This window comes from Aquarana catesbeiana, linkage group LG09 (genome assembly GCF_042186555.1).
Source record: "Aquarana catesbeiana isolate 2022-GZ linkage group LG09, ASM4218655v1, whole genome shotgun sequence".
NCBI classification, from domain to species: Eukaryota; Metazoa; Chordata; class Amphibia; order Anura; family Ranidae; genus Aquarana; species Aquarana catesbeiana.
The window spans coordinates 158,355,188-158,372,428 of record NC_133332.1 but is presented as its reverse complement, the minus strand read 5'-3'; the positions used below and the strand labels follow the sequence as shown (position 1 = coordinate 158,372,428).

The 17,241-nt window shown below is 41.5% G+C and overlaps 1 protein-coding gene across 1 annotated transcript in view; it reads left to right on the top strand.

Moving 5' to 3' along the window:
• Nucleotides 1-17,241, top strand: part of IL1RAPL2 (interleukin 1 receptor accessory protein like 2) — a 1,633,909-nt gene that overhangs the window by 732,781 nt on the left and 883,887 nt on the right. The window contains exon 4 of the mRNA XM_073599302.1: nucleotides 13,823-14,009. Coding sequence (XP_073455403.1) covers nucleotides 13,823-14,009 — 187 coding nt within the window. The remainder of the gene's footprint in view (nucleotides 1-13,822; nucleotides 14,010-17,241) is intronic.

Below are 17,241 nucleotides of genomic sequence, written 5' to 3'. Positions count from 1 at the left end.
TCACCATGTGCTCTTCCCCCACTGCGCAGAACGAAAAGGGGCGGGGAATAGACTAGAAAGAACGTCAGGGGCGGGCGGAGTTGCACGCATGCGCAGTGTGTATAAAGCATAACACGCGTGCGTAGTAGGTACGATCTGTGAGCGGAGGAAGGAGTATCAGAGGCGCCGATCGTGATAACGAAGGTAAGATCTAAACTTGGGCCTATACTGCTTCTAGATTGAGGCCTATATTGTAACAAGATTAGGAGAGTTTTGCCTGACATTAGGGTTTGTCTTGTGTTGTGTTTTGTAGATAAAATGGATGGTCTCAATGACCACAACTTCCTCCCCCTGTTCATAGACAAGTACAGGGAGCTGCTCTGTCTCTGGCAGGTCAAACATCCACATTACAATCATAAACAAAAGAGGCAGGCAGCGCTGGAGAAACTGCTGGAGTTGGTGAAGCCGGTGGTCCCCACGGCAACCATCCCCTATTTAAAAGCCAAAATTGGTGGCCTGAGGAGCACTTATCTTAGGGAGCACAAGAAGGTCACGGATTCCCAGAGATCAGGAGCTGCAGCAGATGACATTTATGTCCCCAGACTGTGGTACTATGAGAGACTGCGATTTCTGTCAGACCAGACTGGATACAGGGAATCCCTCTCAACCCTTCCTTCCACTCTTCCTTCCACCCCAGCTGAGACTTCCGGTTTCCAACCTGGGACTTCCAGCCAGGAAGAAGTGGAGGAGCCCAGCTTGAGTCAGGTATAGCATTGTTCTACAGATTTCTGGTCAATAAAGAAATTATGTTTACTAGATGTTATTATTGATCACTAATTGCTGATTTAAGAAAGTGTTTTACATATCCATAGACAGTAGTGGCCAAAAATAGTTGGGACAAGAATGAAAAATGCTGGGCTCAGAATGATAGTCTGTTATATTTGTTAACATTCAATTTGCAACAGTCATGAGCTGTAAATTGTGTGTGATTGATGAATCAAAAACTAAAACTATGTCCTTTTTTATACACAGGAAGACAGGACGAGGCTGTGGAATGTGCCACACAGGAGGAGGCTGTGGAATGTGGCAGCCAGGAGGAGGCGGGGATTAGTGGCAGCCAGGAGGAGGCGGGGCTAAGTGGCAGCCAGGAGAAGCCTGGGGCCAGTAGGAGCCTGACCGAATCGCAGGTTCCTCCCCTCCGCCTTCAATACAAAAGACCCAGGAAGGGGAGTCACGTTCAGGATTCAGCGCTCAGGCTCATTCAGGAGGCTTCTGCGTCCCTCAGAGCCTTACCCACTCCTGAAGAGGCCTTTGCCTGCATGGCTGCCACCAAACTGAAGGGCATGCAGGAGGGTCAACGCCTCATGTGTGAGAAACTTATTTATAAAGTCCTAACTAAGGGGGTGAGTGGCGCAATCACACCCAAGACCGACGTGATTGAGTTGGACCATCCTCCTCCTCCTCCTGCCACAACTCCACCACCAGAGCCACAGCATGGAAGGAAGCATGGAAGGAAGACCAGAGAGTGATGACCTGGGTTCAGTCTGGTCTGACAAAAGATGCAGCCTCTTGTAGTACCACTGCCTGGGGACACAGATGTCATCTGCTGCTTTCCGGATCTCTGGGACTTCTGGACCAGACTGCACTCCCTTAGATATGGACTCCTCAGGCCACCAATTTTGCAGTAAAATAATTGATGTCTGCCCTGGGGGTCAAAGGCTTCACCAATTTCTGCTGTTTCTCCAGTGTTGCCTCCCTCTTTGTTTGGTTGTGAGCCCTTAATAAAGGGATTTTTGGTTCAATTATACTGGCCTATGTGTGTTTTCCTTAAAAAAAAAAAAACAGTTTGTTGGTGAGGAGGCAGGTACATTTCAAAATACAATGTGAAATTAACAAGGGACACCAACACCAAACAATCTCATTGAGATTAAATAATACAAGATAATAATGTTGTGGTAACTTGACACACAAAACACACACAAAAATATTCTGGAGTAAAAAGCAAAAAAAAGAAAAAAAAAAAACAGCCTTGAAAAAATACAAATCCCCCCAAAAAAATAAACAGCCTTTTTTTTTATAAATTTTTTATTTTCAATAAGTTTTTCAACAAATATAAATCAGCATAACAAAAGGAATAAGGAAAAGTCATGACAGTTTACACAGAAACAATCAAAATAAAAGTAGTACAAACAATTGTATACATTGTAAAGAGACATGGTGAGGATATCTGCATAGATAGAAGTCAGCTTCTTCCCGAATTGGGTCATATATTAAGAAAGAAATAATTCCATACAGTATCTATGTTGCTAACTCAATTACATGTTCAAAACACAAGGATGCTCAAGAGAACATGTAAGTTGGAATCAAAAAGGAGCAGAAATGGAAGGTACAGAACAAAATTTTGAATCATCCCAAGGTTTCCAAATTTTTTCAAATTGGGGAATTTTACCTTCAATTTTTGCTGTTAAATGTTCCATTTTACGCATATCTGCAACAATGGAAAGGACGTGGTGTAAAATGGGAGCGTTGGTAGAGAGCCAAAGTCTAGGGATGGCTCTTTTTGCTGCCAAAAGTACAAAAGACCCTAGTCTCTGTAGTGGTTTAGGGATACCCGGGAAGGGTAGACCTAACAGGAAATGTATGGGTTTTAATGAAATAGATGTGGCGAAAAGTGATTGCAATAGATTTTGTATCTCAGTCCAATATGTACTTAAGACATGACAATCCCAGAAAATGTGAAGGTGTGTACCTACGGACCGTCCACATCTCCAGCACAAATCAGAAAGAGACGCATTTTGGGCATGTAGCAACTCAGGAGTTTTGTACCATAGAAATATTATCTTAATGGCGGTCTCCTTTTGTGTCACGCATCTGGAAACTTTAAAAGCCGACTCCCAGATTTTACCCCAATCTATTAATGAAATTGATCTGTTTAGCATTTTGGACCATTTTGTCATGTATCTATATATGGAGTCATTTAAAGGGGGTGTTGTCTGGAGTATTTTATATATGGATGAGATTAGGTTTGGTTCATAAGGGCCATTTGTACATAATAATTCAAAAGCAGTGGGATTTTCTAAGGATAAGGAGGGGAAGCAGGTTTGGAAAAAATGTTTAATTTGTAGGTAGAAGTATTCTGTAGATTTCGGTAGGGCGTGTTTTTCTTTAAGGACTGAGAAAGATAAAAGTTTGTGTGTTACTGGGTGAACTAAATGTCGCAGCTGAAACATCCCCGCGTGTGTCCACAAAATTGTTCGCAGGTACGATAATCCGTCCGGAATTTCTGGGTTAAAAAGGAAATTCTGGAGAGGGGAGCAAGGTAAGGAGAGATGAAATTTGTCTCTACACCTTTTCCAGATTGATACCGTAAAAAGCATCGGGGAGAGACACAGAGACCGTAGTTGGGGTATGAATTTCTGAGAGGAAGGCCATAATAGATAGCATGGATGTACAGGGGCAGTAATCCCCATTTCAATTTCGGCCCATCTATTTGCAGCCTTCCTTGAGGTCCATGTTGTCAATACTCTAAGATGAGAGGCATAGTAATATTTAATAAAGTCGGGGGAAGCTAGTCCACCTCTAGCTCTAGGAGAAAGGACTACCGATTGAGCAATTCTATGGGATGCATTGTTCCAAACAAAGTTAAGGCACTTTCTCTGGAGATTTTTCAACTGCGACATAGGGACCGGGACCGGAAGTGTTTCAAAAAGGTACAGTAATTTGGGCAAAACCGACATTTTGAGAACGTTAATCCTACCAAGAAGGGAAATTGGGATGGAAGACCAATGTTGTAGGAGTTTAGCAATTTCTGCGAACATAGGAGGGAAATTGGCTTGATAAAGAGAGTGGTATGAAGGAGTAAGATGAATTCCTAAATATTTTAGTGAAGTCTGGCACCATCTGTATTTAAACCTGTTTTGTAAGGAGCTGGGTATATTGATGGGGAGAGCTTCTATTTTAGTCTGATTAATACAAAATCCTGATAAGGACCCAAATGTGGAGAGGGTTTCGTGTAAGAAGGGTAATGAAATCTCGGGGTGTGTGATGGTTAGCAGAATGTCGTCTGCGAAAAGAGAGAGTTTGTAGTCCTGATGTCGTAGTGGGATTCCTCTGATATTAGGATGGGATCTGATAGCTGCTGCTAAAGGTTCTAGGCTTAATATAAATAATAGGGGCGACAAAAGGCATCTTTGTCTCGTACCATTACTGAGAATAAATCGTTGCGAGATATAGGAGGACAGCTGGACTTGAGACGTAGGGAGGGAGTATAGGGTATGTAGGGCTCGTATAAAGGGGCCTGAGAATCCAAATCGGGTTAAGACTGCGAACATGAAGGGCCAACTTAATCGATCGAAAGCTTTTTGAGCATCTAAGCTCAAGACTATGGTGGGGCGTTTAGTTCTAGTTATTAGGTCTATCAGATCTATGGTTCTTCTTGTATTATCTCCAGCATGTCTCGAGGGCACAAATCCCACTTGGTCTCTGTGGATCAGGAACGTTAATAGTGGGGATAATCTATTGGCTAATATCTTAGTGAAAATTTTGTAGTCTGAGTTTAATAAAGCAATTGGGCGGTAGTTGTCGGGTAGTGCAGGGTCCTTACCTGGCTTAGGGATTACCGTTATATTGGCATGTAAGAATTGTGAATGCGGGATGGATCCCTTAAAAAAGGAGGAAAATAGGGATTGTAGATAGGGGGTTAAAATATGTGTAAAGGTTTTATAATAGATGTAAGGGAGACCGTCAGGGCCCGGAGATTTGTGGGTTGGAAGATTTTTAATCACCTCTCCTATTTCCTCTCCAGTAATCGGAGCGTTAAGAGAGGATAGATGGTCAGCAGAGATCTTTGGTAGTGGGAGGGAATTTATAAATTTATCAAACTCTGATTGCGAGAATTGAGGGTGTGAATCAGGACCTAAACAGTTATAAAGCCGTTTGTAAAAATCACCAAAGACCTTTGACAGTTTTCGGACAGTATGTGGGGGTGCCATCAGATTGTATCAAGTGATCGGGTATAGATAGAAAGGACCGAGGTTTTAATTTGTTCACTAGCATCCTATGTGGTTTGTTTGCATAGTCGTAAAATTTTTGCTTAGCTCACAACATGGATTTGGAAATTTGATTCATATAGAAAGACTTAATCCGATCTCGGATTGAGATGACATTTCTCAATTTTTCCACCGTGGGGGAGGCCAACAGAATTCTTTCCGCTGTTTGTAGTTGGGTAATAAGATCCTTTTTAAGTTGTACAGAATCTTTCTTTAGGCGTGAGCCTATAGCTATGCATTCACCTCTAAAAAAGGCTTTATGGGCCTCCCACAGGGTGGAAATCTCCGGGACAGAGCCATCATTAAGCTGGAAAAACTCAGTTAGTTTCTGCTGTAGTTGGGTTTGAGATAAAGGGTTTTTAAGCAGGGATTCGTTGAGGCGCCAGTGGCAGGTTTTAGTAAAAGACTTCGTCAATAATACATCGAGTTCAATAGGTGCATGATCCGACCAGGTAATAGGATTTATTTCAGAAGATACTACATAGGGCAATAGAGGGCAGGTAATAAGGAAGTAATCTAGTCTAGAATAAGACTTGTGGGGATGAGAATAAAAAGTGTAGTGTTTTTGGGTCGGGTGTTTTATCCTCCAAGAATCAAATAGATTATGGGATCTAACTAGTTTGCGAAAGGATGTTGATAATTTCTTAGAGGAAGATTGTGAGGTGGTTTGGAATAGAGTTTTCCTGTCCCTGGTCGGGGACATGCACACATTGAAGTCGCCTCCCATGATCATGAAAGGCTGGGAGAAGGGTTGTAGTTTCTCAAAAACTTTTTCAAGGAAACCGATCTGTCCTACATTTGGTGCATAAATGTTAATTAAGGAAAAAGAGGTAGAAAAGTGACTACACTTCAGAAATATGAACCTACCGTGAGAGTCTAGGTAGGAGGAAAGTATTTTTATTGGGCTTGTGCGTTTAATAAGAATTGCCACTCCCGCTTTTCCAGAGGGGTCAGAGGCAGTATATGCTATGGGAAAGTGTCTAGAAGCAAACTTAAAGGAGCCACTGGGCTTAAAATGGGTTTCCTGAACCATAATCACCTCTGCTTTGGATGATTTAAATTCTTTTAAAGCCTGCCACCTTTTGCCTATGGAATTTAGTCCCTTAACATTACAAGAATAGATTCTGAGGGCCATATTTGGTTAAACAAAAAAGTGCTAATGCAGTATAAAGACTGAGAGCATGTAACTGAGCATCCTTAAAAAGGAACATTTGAAAACAAACATTTCTTACAATTGTTATAATAATGTAAGTACAACATTGAAAAAACATATATAGGTCAAAAAGAGAAAAAAAGAAAAAAGACCTGCATATGAAAACTCCAAAGGAGGTAAAAAAAATAGGCACTAAATTGCATAGGAAGATGAAAAATGTTAAAAAAAGAAAAAAGAAAAAAGAATTTTTGAAAAGCCTGAGAAAAAATTTCAGGCTGCCCAGGCAGAAGCCTTGGGTCATGGGGGGGGCATGTTAGCCTGCAGGGATTAATAGAGGAGGGGGGAGATGGGTAGATCCTCGTCTCTGTTTTTTGTAAAACCAAAAAAGAACAAACAGACAGGAGGAGCAAAGGTGTTTGGCATGTTATTATGAACATGCAGATAAATCTTAAGACAAGCTGGTATATGACAGAGATGTATATATAAGAAAAGAAAAGAAAAAAAAAAAAGTTAAAGGGGGGAGAAAAAAAAAACCCCAAGAAGGCATCTAACAGAGACATCAATAAGAGGTGTGACCTCTCAACAAAGTGACCCGATCACTGTGAGGTCACTAGGGTATCCATGGTAAATATTTTCTGGCCATGGAAAAAAGGGCAAAAATATTGAGAAAAAAGAAAATAAAAAAAAATAAGTCACATCAGGTTGGATATCTATGATGATTGGCTCGTTGTGGGGTAGAGAAGTTCTTCTGGGATCTTCGTTGAACTGGGGTCCAAATTTTGGCTGGTGTGGTAAGTGGTTTGGGGTTCGGAGCTTGGGGTATAGAATCTTCCTCAGGCAGTGGGGGGGGAAGACCTAGGTTGCGGATTAAGGCTTCACTTTCGTAGAGATCTCTCAGGGAATGTTGAACACCATCTTTGGAAACGGTTAGACGGAAGGGGAATCCCCAGCGGTATGGAACTTGATGGTTTTGTAGGTGGGTAGTAACAGGACGGAAACTGCGCCTTTTGGCCAAAGTGCTTGGAGACAGATCGTTGAATATTTGGATTTTGTGTTGTTTATAGTCAATACGTGACTTATTACGCGTTGCAAGTGTGAGGGCTTCTTTGCTCTCGTAGAAGTGGAAGCGGACAATGATATCTCTGGGGTTGGCAGTAGGAGGAGGTTTTGGGGCCAGAGATCTATGCGCCCTATCCATACGCCAGTCTATGTCCGGAATATGTGGGGCTAAAGTGACGAATAGGCTTAAAAGGTAGGGACGTATTTCCTTGTCGTTCACCGTCTCAGGGATTCCCCTAATCCTCAGATTCTGGCATCTTTCACGGTTTTCCAGGTCTTCCTGTTGGAGTTGAAGTAGGGAGACTGTATGTTTCAGGTTGGAGTTGTCTTCTTCGAGAACGTGTACATATTGGGTCAGTTCATCAAATTTGTTCTCCAATGTGTTGGTGCGTGCACCTAGTTGGTCGATTTCACCCCGTAACTCATGTGCTATTTTGCTCACTTCTTTAGCGATGCTGCGGGTTAATTCGTGTAGTAATGAGTTCAACTTTGTGTCTAGGACAGCTACTGTCACTACATCCACAGGGTGATCGGGTGGAAGAGAGTGTAGGGAGGATTGAGATCTGTTATCATCTTGGGTCATGCCTTCCGGCAGAGAATGTGGGTCAGCAGTGTCCGAGGATCTCGGTTGTTCACTGGAGATCGGGGATCTCTGTTTATATAAGAAGCGCTCCATGGTATTAGGGGTCTGCGACGTTGACGGCGGGATAAAACCTCTGTATATTGCCTTCTGGAAACCAATCTTCCCCATGCAGTGTTAGGAAGGGTCTGATGTCTTGTTATGATATCGCTCCTGCGATTAATAGGGAACTGTTAGCTTTGTAGGAGCATCTCTTAAAGAGACGGGGATCAAAGGATTCCTCTTACATGTCTGCTTCCCTGCACGCCTGTCTGGAGGTGGTCACATTAAGGATCAGGGGGTGTTGAGATTACAGCTGTAAGATTTGCAGATGTAAGGCAGGATATGGTGTCTACAAGCAGTCAATAGATGATTAATCTGCAGGGAATAGGTTGTGGGGGTACTTGGAGTATCAAGATGGCTGCCGACTTCCAGGACTAGGCCGAAGCCGCGGTCTGTCCTGGAGGCTGAGGCCGGTCGGGGGGGGGGGTCTCCCTCGGGCCCGGACCGGGACTCTAGGGCCTCAGAAACGGGGACTCTGGGGCCAGACACTGTAGAACAGCAGCGGGAGAGGGCTCGGGCAACAGCCCATGTACTCACAGAGTCCAGGATGGCCGGTGGATAAGCCCAGGAGTGGCGGCAGACTGCGGGGGGATCTGGGACGGGGAGAGAGGGTCCCGCTCGGCTCTCCTTCACGCTGCCGGTATCTGCCTCCTCTCGGTGGTGGTTCGGATGTCCCGGTCGGGAAGTCCCAGGTGAAGGATCCGATCGCCTCCCGTTCCGCACTGTAGGCGAGCGTCAGGCTCCGGACAGGCCGCAGGCCTCAATATGGCGGCGGTAGCTAAAAGTCCAGGGCAGGCCGGAGGCCTAAGGAGGCTCAGATGTGCCGAATTTCAGGCAAGATCCAGCCGGATCTGCAGCGGAGAGGGTTGGGGTCGTTCCCAGCAATGGGTGGGCTTTTTCCCGAGGGAAATAAGGCAGGGATGGCAATGGATGGGATATGCCTGGACGGAGCACAGCATACACATGTCCTCCCTGTATCACGTCTGGCCACGCCCCCCAAAATAAACAGCCTTGAAAAAAAAATTTTAACAATTAAAAACAACCAAAAAACAAATTGGTCATTTGTGACAAATCAAAATATATTGAGGGAATCCCGATAAATAATAAAGAAATACATTTGTGAGAAGTCTGTGTGAATATGAGCAGCAAAACTACTTCATTCTTCTCACATTATAAAGAAGAAGAGAGTGCGCTGTATTAAACCATTTTTTACATTGCAGCATGAAGAAAGTGCTGTATCCATTGCGAACGCTAATTTTACCAGACCGAGCTGTTCCGTCTCAGAATTTCTTCTGAGCATGCGTGGCACTTTGTGCGTCGGAACTGGCCACACACGGTCGAAATTGATGCGATCGGATTTTGTTGTCAGAAAATTTTATAGCCTGCTCTCAAACTTTGTGTGTCGGAAAATCCGATGGAAAATGTCCAATGGAGCCCACACACGGTCGGAATTTCCGACAACACGCTCCGATCGCACATTTTCCGTCGGAAAATCCGACCGTGTGTATGGGGCATAAGAGTTCCAGCGTAGGTTGCAGGTGGTAGGAAAGACAATAAAAGAAAAAAATAGCCAAGGCATCAAAAGTAAAACCACATGTATAACAGAAAAACACTAGAAAAGCTACAATATCTGGGGAAATTGTGAAAAGTGTTCTTGCCTCTACAACTGGAGTGGGCGGGTAACTGGGTGGGGTGGAGTGGCTTGAGTAACTGTGAAAAGTGTTAAAAAGCTTAGTATTTTAAAAAGTATAAATAGTAGTAAAACAGTTGAAGTCCCATCATTAGCTGAAAGAGCTGAACATTTTTTTCAAAAATGATTTTTTTTCAAAAATGATTTTTTTTTTTTCAAAAATGATTTTTTTTTTTCAAAAATGAATTTGTTTTTTTTTCCAAAATGATTTTTTTTTTCCAAAATGATTTTTTTTTTTTTTCAAAAATGATTTTTTTTTTTTTTTAAATTAATTTTTTTTTCATGGGGCGGTCATAATGTTTTGGCTGATCATGGGGTGGTCATAATGTTTTGGCTGATCATGGGGTTGTCAGCTTTTGTCACCTCCCACTCTAGTTTTGAACATTTCGCCATTCATTCCTATGGGACCAATTTCGCCGCAAAAACAACGATATTTTGTGAACCATTCGGCGAAACGTTCCACAAAGTAATAGCACACCAATTAAATGACATTGAGGCCGGATTCACACTGGTATTTTTCAGCTTTTCACAAAGTTCCACAAGGTAATAGCACACCAATTAAATGACATCGAACATTTCGCCATTCATTCCTATGGGACCAATTTCGCCGCAAAAACGACGATATTTCATGAACCATTCGGTGAAACGTTCCACAAAGTAATAGCACACCAATTAAATGACATTGATTCTGGATTCACACTGGTATTTTTCAGCTTTTCACAAAGTTCCACAAGGTAATAGCACACCAATTAAATGACATTGAACATTTCGCCATTCATTCCTATGGGATCAATTTTCAGCAAAAACTACGATATTTCGTGAAAAATTTGGCGAAACGTTCCACAAAGTTATAGCACACCAATCGGGAACAATCCGCACCTTTGGTATATTACTGTCTATGTAGTTTAAAAGCTGTGGGAGGAGTTAGGGTGGTATGATCATGGGGTTGTCAGCTTTTGTCATCTCCCACTCTAGTTTTGAACAATTCGCCATTCATTCCTATGGGACTAATTTTGCCGCAAAAACAACGATATTTCGTGAACCATTCGGCGAAACGTTCCACAAAGTAATAGCACACCATTCAGGAACAATCCGCACGTTTCGGTATATTACTTGCCTATGTAGTGTAAAAACTGTGGGAGGAGTTAGGGTGGTAAATTTGGCTATAATAAGAATAATAATATATATGTGAGATAACAGTAAGTGGTCTTGCCGAATAATTTTGCACGCACCACTTTTCAGTTTTTTAATTGCTAAAAAAGTTTAAAATATCTAATAGATTTCGTTCCACTTCACAATTGTGTCCCACTTGTTGGTGATTCTTCACAAAAAATTAAAATGTTATATCTTTATGTTTGAAGCCTGAAATGTGGCAAAAGGTTGAAAAGTTCAAAGGGGCCGAATACTTTCGCAAGCCACTGTATGCAAGAACACTTAATTAAGAGGTAAACCTCAACATGTGAACATTTTCACACAAGATAAACGGCCAGTTCAAACCAGCGCATATATAGAGTGATCTGAGCTCAATGGATCAGCGGTTTAGCTTCTTAGTAATTTCAGGTGAGCTCGACTTGTTGCCACTTGGGGGAGATGCGTCCTGGGGGTGACTTAGATGATGTATCCGCTTCTTGAAAAAGCAAGCCCCATTTTTTAGCCAGTTGTAGACCTTCTTCCACTGATCAAACTGGGTAGGTTTGGCCATCTTTTGTGATGGGTAGTTTAGCTGGGAATCCACATGAGTAGGGGAGTTGGTTGTTGCAAAGTATTTTGGTAAGAGATACCAATTTCTTTTGTGCCATCATGGTATATTGAGAAAGGTCGAGATATATTGAGACCCCTGTGTATGGATCAGGCAAGGGCGAGTATTGCCTTGTGAATTTCATCAGTTCATCCTTGACATGGAAGAAGTGTATGCGGGCTATGATGTCCCGTGGAACTTTGTCAGGAAGATGCTAAGGTTTTGCCAATCTATGTGCACGGTCCACTATAACTTCTCTGTCTGGCGTGTTTGGAAGCAGAGTGGCAATAAACTCCTGCACATATTGTCGAAAAGCGGAAGGGGAAACAGATTCCGCCACCCCGAGCAATTTGACATTGTTCCTACGGGACCTGTCTTCGAGGTCCGCCACCTTGCTTTTCATAAACTCTATTTCGTCATCTTTTTCATTGTGCACATCCACTAATTCGTTGTGGGCTGTTCAATGTGGTTAACCCGCTCTGCCACTTTTGCATTGTCAGTCTTCATGTGAGAGACACAATTCATAAGGTTTCTATGTAGTGAGCCTCTCAGAGACACTAGCATTTCTTTATTGTCGTGTCACTTATAGGTTGATCAGTAGTAGGGAAGTCATGCATTTTTTCAATAAATTCAGCTGTGCTGTTCTATGATATGTCTCCCCCCTCCTCTCTGACCTGCATAGGTATGTGCAGGGAATCTTTTCTGTGAAGTTTTCTGTGGGCTTTGGAGCGGGGTATTGCCCTAAGCTGAGTGGCATCTGCTGCCTGGAGAGAGGGAGCCGGGACTGTGCCTGCCCTTCGTCTCGCCGTGAGAGGTGCTCGGGGAGTTGCGGTGGTGTGCAGAGGCTTCAGCACCATCTTGAGAGCATGGCATGCTCACTGACAGAACTCTGTCAGCTTGCGGGGGCCTTTGCCGCATTTTTTTGATGGTCCCTTCAGATAGCAGAAGGTCTGGGGATCCAGAAAATGTCCAGAATGCTGTTCCTTATCGTTGCAGAGAGGCTGTTAGGCTGGCAGTCACGGAGCTCTCCTAACAATCAGCCATCTCCTTCGACAGCCGGCCACACACCCTCTAAAATTAGCCTTTATAACCACTTTAAAGCATATATTAACAAATACAGAGCTGCAATAATTAGAAGAAGAAGAATGTAAAGTATGGAGGGGGATACTCTTGTTCTGTGCAGAATGTAACTCGCTTATGTTCTGACCTCATGATCGCACACCACAGTCCCTGGAGTTAGACTTTAGTATGTGATATCCCTAACTTTAATTTGTTATGTGAATAGGTTTATTTTGTATAATGCTCTTTTAGTTTTTCACTATTTCCATGGGAATTTGCTGTAGGTACTGTATGACAGTTTGTTCTTCATACAGTATATTTCCAGAACAGCTAAATGCAAGAAACATTTTATGACATCGGTGTTAACTGTCTAGGAGTTGAAAGGAGAACTGTACTTTTAAAAAGATCAATTTACTTATCGTTAAGTAATTTATTTTATCTGCATTTTTTTACTTAATGATAATTTTTCCATCAAAAGGTTCCATTTACAAACATACTGTACATATTGCATAGGTTTGAAAATTTTATTTTATAGCATTAAAAGCATATTTAGGAGCCTCCATTGCTTTTGAATGTGTAATTTTGGTCATGAACTAGTATTTTATCTCCGCCTCAAATTACTTCTTTTGCTTCTGTGAAAAAAAAAAACAACAAAAAAGTTAAGTTTGAGGACCTAAGTGGCAGTGTGCTGTTTTTTTTGTTTTTTTTTGGTTTAGGAAACGGATCACCAAACGCTGACAATGGTGTGAGACTACAGCTAGTTTTGTTGGATAGTAATAAAAGCCTGATGGGTTTTAACCCCCCACAACTATATATAATTTTTTTTTTTCTATAAGTACACTTTAAAGTGAAGTCTTAACTTTCCCATATCCCTCCCATGTATCAGGTCGCTCTTTTTATTACCCTGTGGTGAAAAAAAAATTGTTCCTTGCTATCAAAGTAACTTCTGTCTGAAAATGCCAGTGAACTGGTTATCATGCTTAACCCTTGACTTCTGTAATTTCTTAGTCCGTAACCTTAAAAAGAGAATTCAGCCATCAAATTTAGAACTCTTTATCTCTATTTGTTTTGTGTAAGTGATTTAAGTATTTAAGCCAGGGCTAGAATGGCAGCCAGGAAATCAGGCAAATCAATAATATCAGAAGATCAAGTTAGCAGTTATAGCCAACATATATTTTTAAAACAAGTTTCTCAAAGATGTGTTTTTTTTCTTTTTTTTTGCAAATCATTTTTTATTAAATTGTGTCAGACTAGTAAATGGTATGTTTTTAGAAGTGTCTGATCCATTTTATGAATGTGTGATTGATAACTGTTCAGAGTGTATCGAAATGTATACTAAAATTACCAGTTTTAGTGGTAAAGCATGATGTTGGAGACAGCTGGTATTTCTACTATGTTTTATTTTTTTTTGCAGAAATTCCACATACTGCATGAAGGTGTCTATGTCTTTGACTGTGGCAGAACAAGAGGTGGGACTTTGTTACAACAGCAGAATACGGTATGTGGAGAAGGCAGAAGTCACAAAAACTAAAGTGATCTCATGCCCCGATATTGATGACTACAAAACACCAAATGCAAGCACAGATGTTGCATGGTATAAGGTAAGTACAGACATATCAATAATTTGCTGTAAAGGGCAACAATACCCATTAATGCTTACATTGACCCTAATCAACATCCTTATTCTTCAAAAAATAATTCATACACATCCACTACTTATTAGACCTGTAATCTCTTTTTCAGTAAATTGTTTTGTACTGTGTTTTTCTGCCTTCTTGTAACATCATCTGTGAGCTCCCAAACCTGTTTCCCCCTCAGTTCCTTTTGTTTGGAATGAGCAGTGCACATGAGTTGCAGTCATGTGCAATGCTCTATGTGCATAGTCCGTATTCCAACTTGGGAGCAAGCAAAAGACATTGACTAGGTTCCAACGTACAATGGGATGAACGAACGTAACCACTAGGGTGAGTCGAACACCCCCCCCGGTTCGGTTTGCAGCAGAACATGCGAACAGGCAAAAAATTTGTTCGAACACGCGAACACTGTTAAAGTCTGTGGGACACGAACATGAATAATAAAAAGTGATTTTAAAGGCTTATATGCAAGTTATTGTCATAAAAAGTGTTTGGGGACCTGGGTCCTGCCCCAGGGAACATGTATCAATGCAAAAAAAGTTTTAAAAACGGCAGTTTTTTCGGGAGCAGTGATTTTAATAATGCTTAAAGTGAAACAATAAAAGTGAAATATTCCTTTAAATTTCGTACCTGGGGGGTGTCTATAGTATGCCTGTAAAGTGGCGCATGTTTCCCGTGTTTACAACAGTCCCTGCACAAAATGACATTTCTAAAGGAAAAAAAGTCATTTAAAAGTACTCTATAATGAATTGTCGGTCCCGGCAATACACATAAAAGTCATTGAAAAAAACGGCATGGGATTCCCCCAAGGTCCATTACCAGGCCCTTTGGGTTTGGTGTGAATATTAACCACTTCAGCCCCGGAAGGTTTTACCCCCTTCCTGACCAGAGCACTTTTTACAATTCGGCACTGCGTCGCTTTAACTGCTAATTGCGCGGTCATGCAATGCTGTACCCAAACGAAATTTGCGTCCTTTTCTTCCCACAAATAGAGCTTTCTTTTGATGGTATTTGATCACCTCTGCCGTTTTTATTTTTTGCGCTATACACGGAAAAAGACCGAAAATTTTGAAAAAAATGATATTTTCTACTTTTTGTTCTAAAAAAAATCCAATAAGCTCAATTTTAGTCATACATTTAGGCCAAAATGTATTCGGCCACATGTCTTTGGTAAAAAAAATGTCAATAAGTGTATATATATTGGTTTGCGCAAAAGTTATAGCGCCTACAAACTAGGGTACATTTTCTGGAATTTATACATTTAATTTATGACTGCCTATGTCGTTTCTTGAGGTGCTAAAATGGCAGGGCAGTACAAAACCCCCACAAATGACCCCATTTTGGAAAGTAGACACCCCAAGGAAATTGCTGAGAGGCATGTTGAGCCCATTGAATATTCATTTTTTTTGTCCCAAGTGATTGAATAATGACAAAAAAAAAAAAAATTACAAAAAGTTGTCACTAAATGATATATTGCTCACACAGGCCATGGGCATATGTGGAATTGCACCCCAAAATACATTTAGCTGCTTCTCCTGAGTATGGGGATACCACATGTGTGGGACTTTTTGGGAGCCTAGCCGCGTACGGGGCCCAATCACTGCCTTCAGGATTTCTAAGGGCGTACTCCTCACTACCTATCACAGTTTTGAAGGCCATAAAATGCCCAGATGGCATAAAACCCCCCCAAATGGCCCCATTTTGGAAAGTAGACACCCCAAGCTATTTGCTTTGAGGCATGTTGAGTCCATGGAATGTTTTATATTTTGACACAAGTTGCGGGAAAGTGACAATTTTTTTTTTTTTTTTGCACAAAGTTGTCACTAAATGATATATTTAGCCTAGCCGCGTACGGGGCCCCGAAAACCAATCACCGCCTTCAGGATTTCTAAGGGTGTAAATTTTTGATTTCACTCTTCACTGCCTATCACAGTTTCGGAGGCCATTGAATGCCCAGGTGGCACAAACTCCCCCCCAAATGACCCCATTTTGGAAAGTAGACACCCCAAGCTATTTGCTGAGAGGCATGGTGAGTATTTTGAAGCTCTCATTTGTTTTTGAAAATAAAGAAAGACGAGAAAAAACATTTTTTTTTTCTTTTTTCAATTTTCAAAACTTTGTGACAAAAAGTGAGGTCTGCAAAATACTCACTATACCTCTCATCAAATAGCTTGGGGTGTCTACTTTCCAAAATGGGGTCATTTGGGGGGGTTTTTTGCCACCTGGGCATTCCATGGCCTCCGAAACTGTGATAGGCAGTGAAGAGTGAAATCAAAAATTTACGGCCTTAGAAAGCCTGATGGCGGTGCTTGTTTTTTGGGGTCCCGTACGCGGCTAGGCTCCCAAAAAGTCTCACACATGTGGTATCCCCGAACTCAGGAGAAGCAACAGAATGCATTTTGGGGTGTAATTTCACATATTCCCATGGCATGTTTGAGCAATATATCATTTAGTGACAACTTTGCGCAAAAAAAAATAAAAAAAATAAAAAATTGTCTCTTTCCCGCAACTTGTGTCACAATATAAAATATTCCATGGACTCGACATGCCTCTCAGCAAATAGCTTGGGGTGTCTACTTTCCAAAATGGGGTCATTTGGGGGGGTTTTGAACTGTCCTGGCATTTTATGCACAACATTTAGAAGCTTATGTCACACATCACCCACTCTTCTAACCACTTGAAGACAAAGCCCTTTCTGACACTTTTTGATTACATAAAAAAATAATTTTTTTTTGCAAGAAAATTACTTTGAACCCCCAAACATTATATATTTTTTTAAAGCAAATGCCCTACAGATTAAAATGGTGGGTGTTTCATTTTTTTTTTTTCACACAGTATTTGCGCAGCGATTTTTCAAACGCATTTTTTGGGGAAAAAACACACTTTTGTAAATTTTAATGCACTAAAACACACTATATTGCCCAAATGTTTGATGAAATAAAAAAGATGATCTTAGGCCGAGTACATGGATACCAAACATGACATGCTTTAAAATTGCGCACAAACGTGCAGTGGCGACAAACTAAATACATTTTTAAAAGCATTTAAAAGCCTTTACAGGTTACCACTTTAGATTTACAGAGGAGGTCTACTGCTAAAATTACTGCCCTCGATCTGACGTTCACGGTGATACCTCACATGCATGGTGCAATTGCTGTTTACATTTGACGCCAGACCGACGCTTGCGTTCGCCTTAGCG